Source organism: Callionymus lyra, chromosome 4 (genome assembly GCF_982586985.1).
Source record: "Callionymus lyra chromosome 4, fCalLyr1.hap1.1, whole genome shotgun sequence".
Lineage (NCBI taxonomy): Eukaryota > Metazoa > Chordata > Actinopteri > Syngnathiformes > Callionymidae > Callionymus > Callionymus lyra.
The window spans coordinates 8,377,253-8,396,103 of NC_141821.1; the positions used below are offsets into that span (position 1 = coordinate 8,377,253).

At 39.0% G+C, this 18,851-nt stretch overlaps 1 protein-coding gene across 5 annotated transcripts in view; it reads left to right on the forward strand.

Moving 5' to 3' along the window:
- Nucleotides 1-18,851, forward strand: part of sorcs2 (sortilin-related VPS10 domain containing receptor 2) — a 301,095-nt gene that overhangs the window by 159,796 nt on the left and 122,448 nt on the right. For all 5 annotated transcript variants that reach the window (XM_087788646.1, XM_087788644.1, XM_087788647.1 and 2 more), the window contains exon 3: nucleotides 6,629-6,728. In XM_087788646.1, the coding sequence (XP_087644772.1) occupies nucleotides 6,629-6,728 (100 nt within the window). The remainder of the gene's footprint in view (nucleotides 1-6,628; nucleotides 6,729-18,851) is intronic.

The following is an 18,851-nucleotide window of genomic DNA, read 5'->3' on the forward strand; positions in this document are numbered from 1 at the left end:
ATTTTCTGTACATTTTCCTGCATTTTTTGTATAATTTCTTGCATTTCTTTGTGCATTTTCTTGCATTTTTTGGTATATTTTCTTGCATTTTTTGTGAATTTGCATTATTTTTGGAAATATTTTCTCTACTGTCTTATTTCTATTTTTATTCTGACTCTATCTCCCGTCCGCACAAAAAAATACAAATTCCTGACAGAACCAGCCTGGAGAAAAAAAAGGATTTTTGAAACACTGGACCATTACATATTTATTTTGTTGAGTCAATTATTTCAAAACAGGTAAAAAAAAAAGCTTTTATCCATAGCCGTTTGTTTCACTTGTTTTAAACCGTCCATCCAATGGTTCCTGTGTCTCTAAGCATTGGGTTCAAGCTGTGGGTGGAGGCTCAGTGTCCTCCGGGTGATTGTCGACACAGTAAACACACTCGCTGGTAACAACACAGTAAACACACTCGCTGGTAACAACACTTCACCGCAGAGAACCACCCCTGCTATTCTGCCCCATTTTCTCCAGCTGCTTCCGAGCTCTCTGGGAGAGCAGACGTTGAATGGCTTGACAGGGCTTCAACTGCGTGAGTGTGTGTGTGTGTGTGTGTGTGCGTGTGTGTGTGTGTGTGTGTGTGTGTGTGTGTGTGAGAGAGGTTCGTGTCCCACCAGTAAATCCTCTCATTCCTAACCAGCCTGACGTGCTAGCTCATGATTCCAGCTCATCATTCTCTTTCATCAAGTGCTCTACAGAAGACTCCTCTGTGCTGAACTGTAACCCAGCGGCTCAACACAATGGCAGCACTTGTTCCGTCGGATCGCGAGGAAGTTCCGGATCTTTACCCGTTGTTACTCTCAAGACCTTTATTTCTGTGGGTTTTTCTTTTTTTTGGTTCAGCAAAAAAATGACCACATATGCTCTTAATGGATGATTTTTCTATATGTGTTTTTGCTACTTCATTATATCAAATATTACGGGTGTTGGAAAATATAGAGACACGGATTCATCACGAAATGTTTAAATAACTTAATTTGTTCTGGTTGCATTACAGAATAAAAAAACAAAAACTTACCCGTAAGTGGAATGAAATAAATAAAATATAAAATGTAAAGAAATAATAAAAAAAGAAATAAAAAAAAAAAGTATATAAATAATGAGTAATAAATAGAAAATATTAAAAACAATATTCATGACCCGTAAAAAGGGATAGAAATACTCACAAAATTATCGTATTGTTTATATTTCAACAAAGTGTGTGTGTGTACAATAAAACCATTCATTTTTTTTAAATTTGCAATTAAGATCCAAATATTCCTGGCGTCTGTTCATTTTTGTGCTGCAATGAAACAACCGGCCGCTTGATGGCGCGAGTCGTTACGTCCTCCGCAGCTAAAGTAACAATAAAGCGGTGGTGACTGAGGACGAGAGGATACAGTGGACTCCAGCATCTTTTAAAGCTTATATTTAGTCATAGTGTGGATTTTAAATGAATAGGCATTTGGATCTGGTATTTACAGAATGATGTCATTACACGAATTTAACTGTTATTATTGAAGCGTTTACTTAAAAGCATTAATGCTAATGTGATGTTTCAAGTAGTAATTATAAGTTAATCGCTAATGTTGAGGTAATTGCTCGTCTATCTTTGAATTTAATGCCGTTTTCTCTCTGATGCTGAGCTGTAGGAACAATGGGAAAAATGTAGTCGAGGCAGACGTCAAGCTACATTGATAACTTGTAATTACTGCCTAAGACTATTTAAAATAAATGCATCATGACGTCAAATTAAAGCCAAATCAAAAATGTCATGGAGTGAATGTGTTGTAATGTGAACAGCAGGTATGACTAGAGTCTCGCGGTTCAAAGGTCACAAAACACGAGGTCATTTGTGTGAGCGGAGACGATTATCGACCGGAGTCAGATCGGAAATAAACCGAGGTTTACGATCAAAATCTAAATCGTCTTTCGGATCAAACTGAAATCCTGGAATATTTATAGTTGTCAATTCAATGTTTTTAAAACAAGTATATATAATAATTAATCCTTTTCGGCCGGGATCATAAAGGGATCATGTTTGTGACCAAAAACCAACTTTTCAAATTTATTTATTGCTAGTAAAACTAATTTTTATTCTTTTTAATGACTAATATATATATATATATATATATATATATATATATATATATATATTTTCCGTTTTGTATTTTCCTCCTAAAAAAACATATCTATATTTTAAAAAAGCAACTGTTTTTATATCATATTTACATGGAATTTTTTAACAGTTATAGCTTTTTTCATCATGTCGTGGCAAAACTACCCATTACCTGTAATATCTTTAGCAAATTAGATCTTTTTTCTTCTGTTTGTTCATCGTATTAATCAGTCCTAGTCTCCCTTTTATTCCTTCTTTCGAACAGTCGCAGGACAGAACTAGTCATCGGTATCAAACTTTGGGTCTTTGGCAGGACCGACTGAAATGCTTGGCTAGTACACGGTATAAGTGTTGAAGGAGGTGAACGTCATAAATCTTGTCACTTGTTAGCAAGTATTCTTTTGCACTGGAAATAGTCTTTTGGTTTATTTTAGTGTGAAGTTCCCCAAAGAAAATAAATGTAATCCCACGATTCATACTGTGTGTAATCCAATGTTCTTTCTGTTCGAATTGATCTTGGCAAATTGGAGATTGATAAAAGAATTGTTCTGGAACTGGTATCGCAGTAAAGGTATCAGAATCAATACTTGTATCGAAATATCTCGATCGATTCCTGGCCCTGGGCCGCATAGAAAGAAAAGTTCTATTGATTATTACTGCCTTAGAGGTGTTTTATTTTGAAAAAAAAAAAGATTGTCTCTGACGTAACATGATCATGGGATTCTTGACACATCAAGATACTTGTTTTAGTTAAGTGTGTACTGATTCTGTGTCTCCAATCACTTACTTCTCTTGCACTGGTTAGTATGCATCAGGATAGTGTACGTACTAACTAGTAACTAATTCTCCACAGATAGTATGTCTCAAATCAAACACTGCTGCTACACACTAACAGGAAATGACGCGACAGCTTCTTCTTCTACTACTATTTAAGGATGATTTCAACCAGCTGTTTGAACACTATCGCCACCTGCTGGCAGCACGTTTGGTTTGGATCAAGAAATATGAAAAACAAAATATTCGAGATATATTTAGGACAGTATCAACCTGTAAATATATGAATATATATATATATATATATATACTGTATATATACAGTATATATATATATATATGTGACATAACTTCCGTTACGTCAACGTCATTAAGATGGAGTTGTTTAGGATAGAAAGTGTCCATCGATCCATACTCAGTTTTCTGGGTGTTTTAGTGACAATTTAGTGTTCATGCAGCAGTAAATTGACGTACTAAGAATTAAGACGCACTTGTGCACTATAAAGTTTAAGTACAAAAGTATGTGATTTGAGACACAGCTTGAGTGAAACACAAACTCGATATGATTTATTTTGATTGTTTTCATCTGAAGGTCTGTGAATACGATGCCGACATTAAACCGATCCGTGTTGGAACAAATGTTATGGCCCCTGCAGTGCAGTGTATAGTGTGGCCCCTGATTTAAACTTGAACCGGTCGAGCAGTTGGTTTTTGCTACATCCCAGAAACATTCCTCGATTGGTTCTTAAACTTGAGAGTTGGGAAAAATCTTCCGTCTGAGCTTTTTGTGTTTATTTTCTCCATCCAAATAGTGTTTAAACTAAGTCCAAACTTGACAATCTAGTGAATGATCTGATCAGTGTGGTGGTCCTGGCCTCGACCTTTGACCCTCCCTCGCTCACATCCCTCTCGTCGAGCGTTTCCACTGAGGAACGTCTCTCAGCGCCGACTCTCTTTCGAAGCGGCGTCAGCACTTTCGCAGCCAGCCGTGGGCGGCGTCGGTTATTGTCGCCGCGATGACAAGTCGCCCAGAGTTTTTGATTTGTCACCCGGCTCGGATCACAGAGTGGCAGCGGCGGGAGTGATATAAGAACACGCCGCGGATACAATGGCTCGCAGGCACTTTTGGAAAAACAACCAGATGCGCCCTTTGGAGAGCTGCTCACCAATTCCATCTCTCTGAAGGATTTCTGCGGCGCTCTTGTCGTGATGTGTACAGTCCAAGATTGCTTTAAGAGATATAGAAGTAAAAGCCACATAAGTCATGGTCTCACCTCAGAGGGTTGAGAGAAAATAAATACACTCTTTTGCCAGTTTTGCTGACACATTGTCCGACTTCACGTTTTCAAAACTTGATCCTCGAGGTTCGTGTGAATATTGGTTTCACGTATTTGAGCGAGAAAACTCATTTTCAAGAAGATTGGATTTTTTAAATTACGAATCAATCTCTATGTTTAATAGTCTCGTGTATCTCCATCTGGTTTTTAAGCTCCAATATCCATGGACAAGTTTGTCACACTTCTCTGGAATTTCTTCCCAAATAGGATATTTGTGATGTAACTGCATATTCAGGAGAAAAGCGAGGAAGAGTTTTTCTCTCCTTCTGTTGTGACCTCAATTAAGTCGCCGACATAAAGTGAAATGTTGAAATGGTTCTCAATATCTCTCATAATTAGACCTTGATAGTCTTCTTTCTTCTCGTGTTTGACCCTTGACCTGATAACCGTAGATATAGAAAATAATAAGAGTTAAGTTCACAAAGGTACAAGTACACAGAAGAGTACTTCCTTCTGTCAATGACTCAATTACAGTAGGAATACGGAAGAATATTTGTGTTTACTTTTATTTCCCATTTCTCAAATTGAGCTAATGCTAACTTAAACATTGGTTCAATTCAAACTGTTTTATTGACCATACGGTCAAGGTGTTTACACTTGATTATGTCCGGCTTCTCATAACCTGGATGACATCATCAGTGGGCGCCATCGGCCGTATCCATCTCTGTGAGGATGTAGATTGTTCAGGAGTTTCCATGGGTTTAATACTATGGGATGTATTTCAATGTGTGCGGGAAAAGCTGATGTGATTTCCAGGTGTTGGACTATGTATCGTTTGGTTTTTTTTACCCGTTTGCCTGAATTCTGGACACTTTTTAGATTTTTTTTCAGTTTTTTCCAAAAATAAACTTCTATTTAGGGGTACTTGCTTTGCGACTCTTCCTTCTACACCCTGATTCTCTCTGTTACAAACTAAATTTACTCATTATTGGACATATTTGTAATACAAAAAGGGGGTGTCCGGCCCGCCGTGTGCCCCCTTTTCTCGTCCAGATCGAGATCCGGTCAAAAGTAAACTGTGAGGTCGGTTGTTTGTGCAGGAATTTTCTAAGACATTAATGGTTTGTGAGTCTAAAAACACACAGTTGTACTATATACAGTACAGCTTAGGTATCCGTCGTTACTCAGGGATTTTTTTAAGATTAAAATAACTCAAAGCATAGTTTGAATTAAATAATCCAAGACCGGGTTATGAAGTTTTAAATGTGTAATTGAACCTTTCACATGCTTACATGGACCAAAAGGAACTTTCGTGATAGATTTTTTTTTTAAATGTCTCAGACTCTACTAATGGCTACAGAAAGCCGAAAAACGTTGAAAGACTTCTGAGAGGCTGTAACTTTAAGAATATTTCAGCTACAGAAATAAATGGAAAGCGACAAATAAAAGAGTCTATTCATGCTATTGTATCTCTAATAATTAGGGAGTAGGTTTCACATAATCGTATTCAGCATTTTTTCTCCCTCGCAGACCAATAAGGAAAAATCATCTCCGTCCAGACACAGAGCTCATGGTGGTCAGAAGATCTCAGTAGGAACCCTGTAGACAGTGTTGTGTATTTTATACAAACTTTAACTGATCCTTTGGTTTTTGTTACCTGACAAAATCTTCTGTGAACTCGTTCATTCTGGTGTCATTGAGCGTCTCACTCTCTCCGTTCATCTTCGTCCAGTAGGTTGCCAGATTTCTATAGAGACATTTTAGGACAGAGAAAAAGTATTTGCAGACTTTCTCGCCAACTTTTTAAAATAGAAATCTGCACGTCAGGACTGTGAACGCATCACTGCTACTGTCGCTGAATAGACCGGAATGCTACCCTGAACCTGGTTCTTTAGGGTTCAGAGTTAGATGTTCGGACTCTTTAGTTGTTTGAATTATATATGCCCACTTTAATGTAGAAGTCACTTCATTCATTGCATCATTGTGCTTATTGTATTTACATTTATTTCATTTATTCTATTATTAACTGTATTTCACGACAACACATACAATTACTGTGTTGTTTTATTTATGTGTACTTTTATTGTTTTTTATATTACAATGAAATCTGACCCATATTTTTAATAATAATAATTTATTGACTGACAGCTTCGGTTATTTATTTGATTTTTTTTAAAGAAGAGCTCATGGCAACATATATAAAAAAAAGGGACCATAAACTAGTTTATTCCTGGAGCGGTACATTTAGAAAATGTTGTATTATGAACTGAATTAGCTCATTTAAAAATTGGTGAATGGAACTTTGAACTAGTTCACTTAGAAATGAAACTCTCGCAACCCTGCCTGTAGCACCTGTGAGAGAACCAAGTTGACTCGAGTGTCCTTTAAAAACATCTACAGATGATCATTTTCCAAAATCTGACAACGCATTTGTTTCCAGGTCCAGCGACTACGGCACCACCTACACCAAACTCAACCTGGTCCCGGGCACGAGCATCGTGGTCACCAGCTTCTACATCTGCCCCACTAACAAGAAGAAGGTGAGTCGCTGTCTCTTCCGTCTCCTCGCTGTGTTTCCTCAAAGATTACCGGGATCTGAAGCTCGTTTAATTTTCCCTCCGCTGTGTGTTTAATAATATCTATGTGGACGTTTGTCTTGGATCTCGTTACAGTTGTGTGTTCAAGGAGAATCTCACACTCAAAGCAGCGCCGAGGCTCAGAAGTTAAACATCAATAATTAAGAAGAAAATCGTTTAATTTGTTCTCCGATGGTTTCTATGAGCTGCTGTTACCCTCGGAGTGTATTTGAGTTGTGATTCCATTGTTCGGCAAATGAGTTCATCGGTGCATAAGAGCCTCGATAGCATTGTTGCAGTTTCTTTTACTTTCTGATTCTTACGAAGGTCCTTTCTTCGCCATAGATACACAACATGTCTTAAGTGCTAAACATGTTTCCACGGCACTCTTCACGTGTGCTTCTGTGATCACTGGTTGACCTTGAATTTACTTAAACATTCGTTTTGAAATGTTTTTTTTCACCTTTCTGTGAGGTCAAGTTGATTTATTGTCGCCTTAAAGATGCTGAAATCATTTCCGTTTGTACATCTTAAGTCAGATACGATGACTTCCTGTGAAGTATTTTGTTCTCAGTAAAACCATTAGATTAATTAATTCTTTAGATGTTTTTTTTTAGCTTGAATTTTCATTTCACATTGAGTAGTCTGGTCTAAATCAGAAAATACTTGTTTTTTTGTGTTGTTCACTTACAGTACAATATATAGACCTTGTGTTCAGTTTTCTAATGATCTAAACCAGCGTTTTTTAAAAGTAAAACTCCATGATGCACTGTAGTATTACTCCACGACCTTAGTAGTATAACTTCACGAGGCACTGCATTATTACTTCACCAGACGCTGCAGTATTACTCCATCAGACTGCAGTATTACTCCACCAGACTCTGCAGTATTACTCCACCAGACGCTGCAGTATTACTCCATCAGACTGCAATATTACTCCATCAGATTGCAGTATTATTCCACCAGACTCTGCAGTATTACTCCACCAGACTCTGCATTAATACTGCACCAGACTCTGCAGTATTACTCCACCAGACCCTGCAGTATTACTCCATCAGACTGCAGGATTTTCCATCAGACTGCAGTATTACTCCACCAGACGCTACAGTATTACTCCACCAGACGCTACAGTATTACTCCACCAGACTCTGCAGTATTACTCCACCAGACTCTGCAGTATTACTCCACCAGACGCTGCAGTATTACTCCACCAGACGCTACAGTATTACTCCACCAGACTCTGCAGTATTACTCCACCAGGCTCTGCAGTATTACTCCACCAGACGCTACAGTATTACTCCACCAGACTCTGCAGTATTACTCCACCAGACTCTGCAGTATTACTCCACCAGACTCTGCAGTATTACTCCACCAGACGCTACAGTATTACTCCACCAGACTCTGCAGTATTACTTCACCAGACGCTGCAGTATTACTCCACCAGACGCTACAGTATTACTCCACCAGACTCTGCAGTATTACTCCACCAGACTCTGCAGTATTACTCCACCAGACGCTACAGTATTACTCCACCAGACTCTGCAGTATTACTTCACCAGACTCTGCAGTATTACTCCACCAGACGCTACAGTATTACTCCACCAGACTCTGCAGTATTACTCCACCAGACGCTACAGTATTACTCCACCAGACTCTGCAGTATTACTCCACCAGACGCTACAGTATTACTCCACCAGAATCTGCAGTATTACTCCACCAGATTCTGCAGTATTACTTCACCAGACTGTGCAGTATTACTACACCAAAATCTGCAGTATTACTCCACAAGGAAGTTTTGACTGCATCTTGCAAATCAATTCTCTTCAACCTACTTTGGTTTCCAAGTCTGGAGAGAACATTTGAAACGGTGTTGTTTTGATGTATTAGCTGGTGAGTCAACAGAGGGAACGTTACCTTGAATAACATTCACAGCGAAGCAGAAGGAAGTATTTTTCTCACTCCCACGTCAGCCGTGTGAGACAAAAACGGATTATTCCCATGGAACGCTTTTGCAGACTTTTTTGTCATGTAAAGCTGCTGAATTCTACTGTTAAAGACATTAAGATGCATTTTGTTGCAACACAAGTTCAAAGGGAGAGTTTTAAGTCTTCTCTAGCAACTACTTTTTAGCATCTTCAACACAAGAAAGGCGTCAGGATCACGCAAAGAATCCGCACAACATGCCTACATTTCTGCTCAGAGTGTCCGGCCAATCTCTCTTTCTGATAGTGTTTGAGACACTTCCACTCCACACTCCTACACATGGAACAGTAATTCAATCCGGGCGGCTTCAGGGCTCCGGATAATTCCAAACTGTAGGCTGCAGATAAGCTGGAGTCGCGAGCCAGGAGGTACAAAAGGTGACTGAAGCCCAGATATGACAGGACTCCCAACCGTGGCCGCCCGTCTAATTGGCAGACGTTATCAGCGAGGTCCAGAGTTCCTCCAATCAATGTGGAGAGAAAAAATTGGGTCCGGATCAGATGGAGTCACTTTTCTCGCTTTCTGCTTCAGTCACTTCTCCAAACGTCTGTGCCGGAGCCGCCGTCTCCTCCCAGTCACTCCCGCTGAATAGTGAGGGGGCCGGACGGCGCGAGGGGATTTAATTGCCGGGGACTGAAGTCGTCTTCATCTCCATCGGAGACTAAACGAGGGACCGATCGGAGACCATTTAAGAGCGTTTAGATGCCGGGATGGTCACTGTCACCATGGTCCGCAGCAAAACCCTTTCGGTTTGAAAGAACTTGCTATGTTTTCATCTACAGTTTAATCGACAGTTGCTTTTTATTCAATGTTTTCATCTCAGAAATATTACTTTTTTAGCAGGACATTTGACTCATGTTCGCCTAATACGACAGATTTATCTTTCTCAAGTGAGATCCTAACCCTGGACTCACACCAGTATTTTTGCCACCGATTGCATTGAACTAATGCACGTCTGCAGGAGTTGTATTTTATTCAGAACTTTGTGCTAAAATAGAAGTAGTTTCTATTTTATCTGCTTCACGTCGTGAGGATGATGTTGATACGTGGATCGTTCAAGCATTAATTTCCTGATAAATTACAATGTTTAACATATTTGCTGATTTTTTAGGTAATTCAAATTTCATTCATTTTCTACTCAACCTCATGTGAGGCTTCAAGAAACAACTAATACGGGGTCATGGAACAGTGACATATTAAACGGCCTCTAGGTGTCACTCTCTGCTTTATAATCTTTGGCTCTGATCGACTAATTTAATATTACCTTGAATCACTTTCAAACTGAGAGTGCCATCTTTCGGGGTTAAAGACAGAGTTTGCATTCATTTCCATATTTGCAAAAATACCGAGAGAACTTTTTGAGATTTCCAGGAAAAGTGGATACGATCTGAACATGAGGCGGCCTCGGTGGAGTTTGTGCAATATTGCAAGTTCACTTTTCTTACACAGGGTATAAAAAAAATGGTTAAATCATTAGTCACTGAGGACTGTCTACACTGCGTAAATATTGTGACTATAAGTACATTAGCATGAGTAGCCTTTTTTTTTCGTCTCATTCCATGGAAGGTTTTAAACTAAAGCTCTGTAGCTCAAATAGTAACAAAGTTACACCCTTTTAAAAATAGAAAAGTGTTTGACCTTCTTTTAGCCGTTAGCAGCTTCCGCGTCATTTTTTCAAACCTGTCGCAATTGTGCCGAAACAATAATGCTACCACGCTTTTACTCCGGCACTCCGGTTTCATCCCACAGTCCGAAAACACACAGAGGTTGATTAGAAATTTGTTGAAATTGTCCATAGGTATAAGTGTGTGTGTGATTGGTTGTGAGTCTTTGTGTGTCCAGGGATTGACTGGCAGGCAATCCGAAGACATACAGGCGCCCTGTCACCGTTTAAATTGACACTAAGATGTGTGAAACTAAACAACTTTTGCATTTTTTAAAAAATATTTTTCGTGTTGTTTCATCAGATAATCTTTGTCGCCACAAAAGTGTTATTTCAATCTTTTTGGGGGTCGCCTTGATGGATGGTGCCATAATTGTACCGTCGTATTCTGAACCAGCTACTTGAGCGTGAATCTTTCTCAGACGATAATGAAGGTTCAAGGTTCAAACTGTCTTGTTTATCCTTCAAACCATAAGCGACGTGAAGCACAAACACACACGCGTGTCCTGAGCCGTGATCGATACAGTTAATCACAGCCGGCGGCAGACGAGCGGGTCTTTAAACTCTGCGAGGGGATTACACTCGGCATGAAGGGATCACGGAGATGGTGCGAGCGAACTGATCAATGGGACGTCAGGCATTTAGACAGAGTCTGGTAAAGAGACAACGTTACACACACACATGAGCACACACACACACACGAGCAGACAAACACACACACGAGCAGACACACACTCATCTGTTGATTCTACGAGAGACTTATTAAAGATCTGCCCCGGCGTATTTGAGCCAGAGGACTCCTGAGAACCCTTCACACACTTCAGCGTCGTAAATAAATGCTGAGTCTTTAGCGCCGTGGTTGGCTGTCGCGTCAGCACTTTCACTTCGCAGCAGCTGTGTGGAGGAAACACTCCTCATAAACATGGGGAGTCCTGGACTCAAGCATGTGATGGAGGTGGAGCTAGAATCTGGTTTACATTGACGGAAATTGTTCAAAACAGAAATAAATAAATACATTTTCTGCAACGAAAAACAGATATTTGGCCCTTAAGTGTATTTATGTGACGAACACTGTGTTTCTACGGCTAAGAAATAATTTCCTTCTGACTTGATCAAGAAATGGACTTAATTGAAATAGTTTAACTAAGAATGTTTTTTAAGGGAAGTTGGAAAAAAATGGTTCAAATATTACTGACATTGTTATGTTTTTGTGTCGCTGGAGGAAACCAGAGTACCCGAAGTAAGCATTAAGGCTCTGAACAGGTAGAAAGCTGTGAGCCTTAATATTTATTATTAATTGACTCTTTAAATTACTTGTTGAATGTCTGTCTTTTAACTGCTTTCCTTTTTTCCCCCTTCGTTTTATTATCTTCTTTCCACGAAGATCGTTTATTTCTTTCAGTTGTTTCTAAAAACGATATTATTGCATAATTACACTGTGATACAACACTCTTTTTTTGTAGTTTTTCATTCTTACTTAAATATTTTTCCCATATTCAAAAAACGTGTTTCTTTCTTTTTGTGTGGGATGATCCAGTGTAAAGATTAAAATAACTTTATTTGTTTGTTTTGTTAATTATATTTGTTACCCTGGTCTAGTAAAGCACTATACAAATAAAAATGACTTACTTACTTAATGTTTTAAAGTAGTAATATGTAAGATTGTAAAGATGGTTTCTGTCTCCCTCTACTGTCAGAACCGTGTAATATCCACGCCATGGCTCCTCCGTTGTGCAGTTGCCACATATACATTTGTTTATAAAACAAGATAAAGACTCTTGTTGTTTAAATTTGTTTTTTAATGTTACTGGCTACTTCGAAAAAGGTCTCTCAGTACTATATGAAAATATATATATATTCATAAATGACTCACTGTTTTAAAGCAGTTTGGGGGTCGGGTTAGCTAAAGAGCATATAGTTCTACTAAAAAATAAAAATATCAAAGTCAAAAAGCTACTAAAAAACTAAATGAGACAAAAACTGAGTCAAATCCAGTGCAAAGTAATTGATATTTGTGCTAAATTAAGAAAATGATTGAGACTATTGTAGTTTGTCCTATTTTTATTATTGTTATTATTGCAACAATGCAATCAAATATAATACTAATAAATATTTCTGCTCGTTGTGGTTTAACAAATGTCAATATTTGAACATTCTAAAAGCCAAATTGTATTTCAAATATCAACCTTTGATTGAAGTGCAGCTGATTTTCATCTGCTGTGAGAATGTTTGCTCGTCAAAAGCTCTCAGAAGAAACTTGCGTGAGGAGAATCTAAATGTTTCTGGTTATTTATAAATCTCAATGAGTTGATTTGCCTCTCAAGCAGCTACTTCTGAGTCTTGACGGCAACAGTGCTCACCTGCTGCTTGACATCAGCGTCCTGAGCAGCCTCTCTGGCAGCAGGAGCATCGCCTGCAGGAGAATCATCGAGGTCAAATTCCTTCACACGAAATCCACCTTCTGTTCCCGTGACCTTAATTATGTTCTCCAGCGACTCGTCTGGTGCAGCTCGAAAGAAGGTCTCGGAGCTGATGAAGACATGAAGACAGTGATGTGGTGGAACACTGCACCTTAAAGTGACAGTTCACCCTAAAACACTGCTTTTCTACTCACGCAAAAGTTGGGATTATTTTCTGAGTAATCTGTGCTTTTTAGAGTAATATACAAAAATGTTTGTTCATTTTAAAGTAGCGACTGGAGCTCAATTGTCTTCAATTTTATCTTTGTCCAAAAAGACACTCAAAAACATCCAAATATCTCCATGGTGCTATATACTGTATATCATTATATATATATAATATATATATATATATATATATGTTTATTTATATATATATATATACATATATATATATATATATATATATATATATATATATATATATATAAACAGAGAATATAAATGTATTTTAGCTAAAAGTCACACATTTTACTTACTGAGGAACATAGCTGTTAGTTCGCTGTTATAGCTTAGTCACAGTTTCATATGGTGTATCTTACTTCTTCTTCTTATCTTTTGGGGTTAATTCAATTTTATAAACATACTTTACCGAAACTGTGTACCACATTACTTATCATTTAATATCTGCCTATCAATGCAGCACTATTCTATTTTTGGATTTGAAGTATAATATCGAATATAAAAACATCACATCCCACCCTGTAACGCTTTTATGTTGTATTATAAATACGTATTAAAAAAACATAGCAGACAGAATCACTTTGACAAGTTTCTTCACAATAAAATTATTTATTTACATTATTTTGTCGATATTTAGGCTCAAATTAGCTAAAATTTAATAAGCATGATATATAACAGCTACAGAAAAGTAGTTTCCTTTTGAATGGAGGACGTTTTTACAACAAGAAAACATTAAATATATTTTATTATCAATAGGATTTCATGCCTGAGATGGAAAATTATTTATATCATTTATTATATTTCTATCAAATAAAGCAAATGTATTAAAGACATTTTTTTAATGCCAACTTAAAAAATGTACATGGGTTGCTCCAACATTTTACAGGGTTTAACTTCTTCTAATACCATTAAGTCAACGAAAAATAGCAACTTTTTCGTACTAAAAAAGGTTGTGCATCTCTTTTCCAACATTAGACAAGTTTAAAAGTTTCAAGATCTTGGTACAAAAAAAAATTCTAACAAGTTTCTCTGTGCATTTCTTCTCTCAGACACAGTGTTTATAAGAAAGAAAGAAGAGATTGCATCAACAGTTCTTGAATGTTTGTGTTGAAAGGCCCAAAGAACAAAGCACCACTCACAAGACAATGAGATTAAAGATGGAAAGATGAAAAAGCAAAACGCAACAAAACAAGCAACAGGCAGTAATAGAATTGCCACTTCACCGATTGACACTTCAAAGAAAAGAGGAAGAAATTTGCCTGATTTATGATCAAATATATATATTTGTGACTGACAGTGAGTGTCATTTATCCTGTTTTCTCAGCATCTTGAAGCATGTCTTCCTGAAGGATAATGTTTTCGTCAGATCAAAGTCAACATCGTCTGAAACAAGATGATGTGAGAAAGATATTGAGAAAGATGTTTGAATTACCCTGAGGTGAGTTTGAACGATGCTTCCAAACATTCGGAATCATAGATCCATGGAACTCCAGGTTCATTTCAACTGAACTAAGATGGTTAGAAAAATAATTTCTCTGCTTTCATTTGCTTCACTTGATGAGTTTAGTAATTAAAACTGTTCGTCTTAATGGAGTTTGTTCTGCTGGAATTTAAAAAGAAATGTTCGTCTGAAACGACTACACCACTGATGGTAACTCTGATTTCTTCCACTTGTTGTTAGATCTCAACAGAAAAATGAATTAGTTACATGAATGTTTTCATGAAAATTGTATTCAATTAAAATAAACTTTACTAAATGAAAGTAGTTCTTACAACTGGATGGATGGATGGATAAATGGATGGATAGATGGGTGGATAGATGGAGAGATGGATGGATGGATTGATGGATGGATGGATGGATGGATGGATGGATGGATAAATGGATGGATAGATGAATGGATGGATGGATAGACATCCTGTTTAATGGATGGATAGATGGATAGATGGATAGATGGATGGATGGATGGATGGATGGATGGATGGATGGATGGATAGATGGACAGACGGACTGACTGACTGACGGACTGACTGACTGACTGACTGACTGACTGCTGGAACACTGAACTTGTGTATTTGATGCAAAAAAATAGATTTATTTTAGTTCTCTACCTGGAAAGTCAGGAAAAGTACTTCAGTGTCATTATTCAGAACAGTTTTGAAGGACCAACAGTATATTAATAATAGATAGAGAGATAAAAACTTTATTAATATTGAAGAAACTCTGATTATTCCTTTTGTTATTTTATAAGGTTCTTACTTAGAGCTGCTTATACTTCGATCGAGATCAGAAGTTGAGAAGAGTCATGTAGAACTGGGAGAAAGACTGTCGGGAAAGATAAGGTGTATAGAATGTTTAGATGATGGAAAGATGGTTTTTCTGTGTTTAGTGATTAGTCCGTGGTTTACTGTGCCTCCAAAATGGAAGTTGTTGTTTTATATTTGCACTTTTTCATCCCTTGCACTTTGTTCTTTTTATTTGCACTTTTTTTCTTGTTCTTGTTTTTATGAAACCATCGTCTGCTGTGTACTGGAAACTCAACGGAGATCTCAAGAGGGATAAATAAAGTCTATTTAATCTAATCTAATCTAATGATTTTACAGAAACATCATGGCTGCTGAGCCAACCAGAGTCTCCAGAGTAATGGAACTCTTCAATCTCTCGGCATAAACAACACCAGAATGATTATTATGAAACACTTTTTTAAATGTATTCCGGCTACTTTCTGCCAAACGGCTTGGTTGCCGTCCAAGCCCACTTTTCATTTTTTATCTCCTCACTTTAGATCTCATGCTCGTGCGTTTGGTTAATGAGCAAGTCACTGTTCCGATTTATTTGTCTCTAATCCTTTGATTTATGTAATCTCTCGGCGGCGCTTCGAGTCTTTGGCGGAAATAGATTCCCTCCGTCGTCGCCATCCATCTGCCGTGAGACGCCACTTTCCACTCTGTTAAAAACAGGCTTTCAGAGAAACCCTCTTCAGGCTCGTCTCCTCTTGTTCGTGGTACTTTCCCTGCCGTTGGAGGGCCACTCCAGAGCTGCTGACGCTGGAGATGTGACATCCAGGATGTGACCACCCTTGTTCCTCTCGCTGTGATTCGTCCTGAATATTTCAGCAGGTTTGCTTCTTCAGCTGCACTCTGAGTGTTCGGCCAAGTGATGCCTCCTTCTTCGTGCGGCATTTTAGTGCTTTAATAAAGTCGCGCCTTCACAAAACCTCCGTGTCCAACAGAGGTGAGGCAGATTTGACACGAAGATAATACCTTTGGCAGGGAAAAGGGACGAGTTCCAGGCGTGAATCAACCGTTTCCTTTGCCTCCTTCGTACCATCACAGCTCTGAACTGCTTCTCTTCTCTTTATGTGATCCTCTTCCTGCTCACAGGCTGATAACGAAAGCAGGAGAAAGAGGAGTGAGCCAATAAGGGAGCATAGCAAAAGGCTTTCCATTCTAGTTTAGCAGCTGCACATTTATAGAAAGAGTCGAACCAAACTGATAAATCTCTTCAATCATTCCTGTTGATATCGTGACATACCGTAAGATAAGATAAGAACCAGATAATATGGAGATGTACAGACAGCCTAAAGGATGGATGGATAGTTTGATGGATGGATGGATGGATGGATGGATGGATGGATGGATGGATGGATGGATGGATGGATGGATGGATGGATGGATGGATGGATGGATGGATGGATGGATGGATGGATGGATGGATGGATGGATGGATGGATGGATGGATGGATGGATGGATGGATGGATGGATGGATGGATGGATGGATGGATGGATGGATGGATGGATGGATGGAAAGAGAAATGGATGGATTGATTGATGACAGAAAGACAGACAGCCTGATGGATGGATGGATGGATGGATGGATGGATGGATGGATGGATGGATGGATGGATGGATGGATGGATGGATGGATGGATGGATGGATGGATGGATGGGTGGATGGATGGATGGACGGATGGATGGATGGATGGATGGATGGATAGATAGTTGATGGATGGATGGACAAACAGCCTAATTGATGGATGGATGGACGGACAGACAGGCAGCCGGATGGATGGATGGATGGACAGAAAGACGGACAGCCTGATGGATGGATGGATGATATAGTCACCAATTCTAGTCCTAAAGCATCCATCCATCAGGCTGTCTGTCTTTCTGTCCATCAATCAATCCATCCATTTCTCCATCCATCCAGATGGATGGACAGACAGCCTAATTGATGGATGGATGGGAAGACAGACAGACAGAAAGACGGATGGATGGATGGATGGATGGATTGATTGAAGGACAGAAAGACAGACAGCCTGATGGATGGATGGATGGATGGATGGACAAACAGCCTAATTGATGGATGGACGGACAGACAGGCAGCCGGATGGATGGATGGATGGATGGACTGATAGAAAGACAAATGGATGGATTTATGGATGGACAGAAAGACGGACAGCCTGATGGATGGATGGATGATATAGTCACCACTTCTAGTCCTAAAGCAGTCTGCCTCAAGTGGACATGTGATGAACTGTTTTTACTTCTTCATCGGCTTCACTTATCAAAGCCGGTTGTTGTCGTTCAGTAAAGAAAACATATGAAGTTGAATCAAAACATTCAAATATAAAATCAACGCAGAGAAAAACTGTTCTTCCGGATCTAAACTGAGACTGACCTTGTTCTGCCACATATTTTAAATCTGAACTTGGATTAACGATCATGATTCCAAGTCTTTTTTTCGTCCTTGCTGGTCCATTTAGACGAGGAGGGATCTCTCCGGGATCACCTTTGACTCTGCGTCCACGGACTCCAGCGACGCATTTGTCCTGAACCGGCCGAGCCCTCGACCCCCCGCCCGACCATGATGCTCTTCACATAACAGGCTCAGATGAATTGACCCGAATCCACCGGTCGGATCAATAGACATCGACTCTTATCTCCGGAGGGACGAGCGGCCGGGATTTAAAACACACGGACGCTCCTGCCGGGACATAAATCCAGTCCTGGACACTCATGACTGTAGCGCGGCTGAAGAATTAAAGAGGTGGTTTAATATATTCCAGTGGGTGAGAATCAGAAGCGGGTGAGAGAAGAACCGACAAACTCTTCATCCGTCAAACAAGAGCTCCGGTTTGAATCAACAACTTCATGTCCAAGTCTCTCCTTTATTGTCCTACTTGTGTATAAATACATCTCTAATCTTTTTAATTCCACGCCCTGATTAACGTGAGCCAATTTTAGCCTCAGCAATGGTGTCGGATTTTTTTTAATTTTTGCCGGCGGCTAGAAGCGACCCGCCTTGTTCTCTATTACCATGATGGAGCATTTGCATCCTTTACTTAAAGAACGCTCTTTAGAACTTCCCCAGCATTCATCCGTCTTCGCTCGGCTTCAAAATGGCTTCTTTGTCTCTGAAATATATCGCAGCCCCTGACGTTCATTTGACTCTCTCTTTTTTATGCACTCCACCTCTTTTTGTTATCTACTTTTAAATGGTGCGATCCATCTTCTGTGCCCGCAGTCTTTAATCCCTGGCTGCCTTTTTAATTGTCAATAAAAGATCCGGGCCAGAATAAAAACTGCTCATATAGTGCCAGACGGGAACTTCTTCTGCTTCTTTGTGACAGTGACCAGCACTTAAGTAGAAACACTTGCAACTAAACTAATACCAATATTCAATAGCACTGTCAAGAGTGTGTGTAAAAAAAGACGATCATTCTATGTTTTATTCTACGATAAACACTTAAATATTCACAGTGTTTATTAATTTGTGTGCTGCGATTAAACCTCCGGCC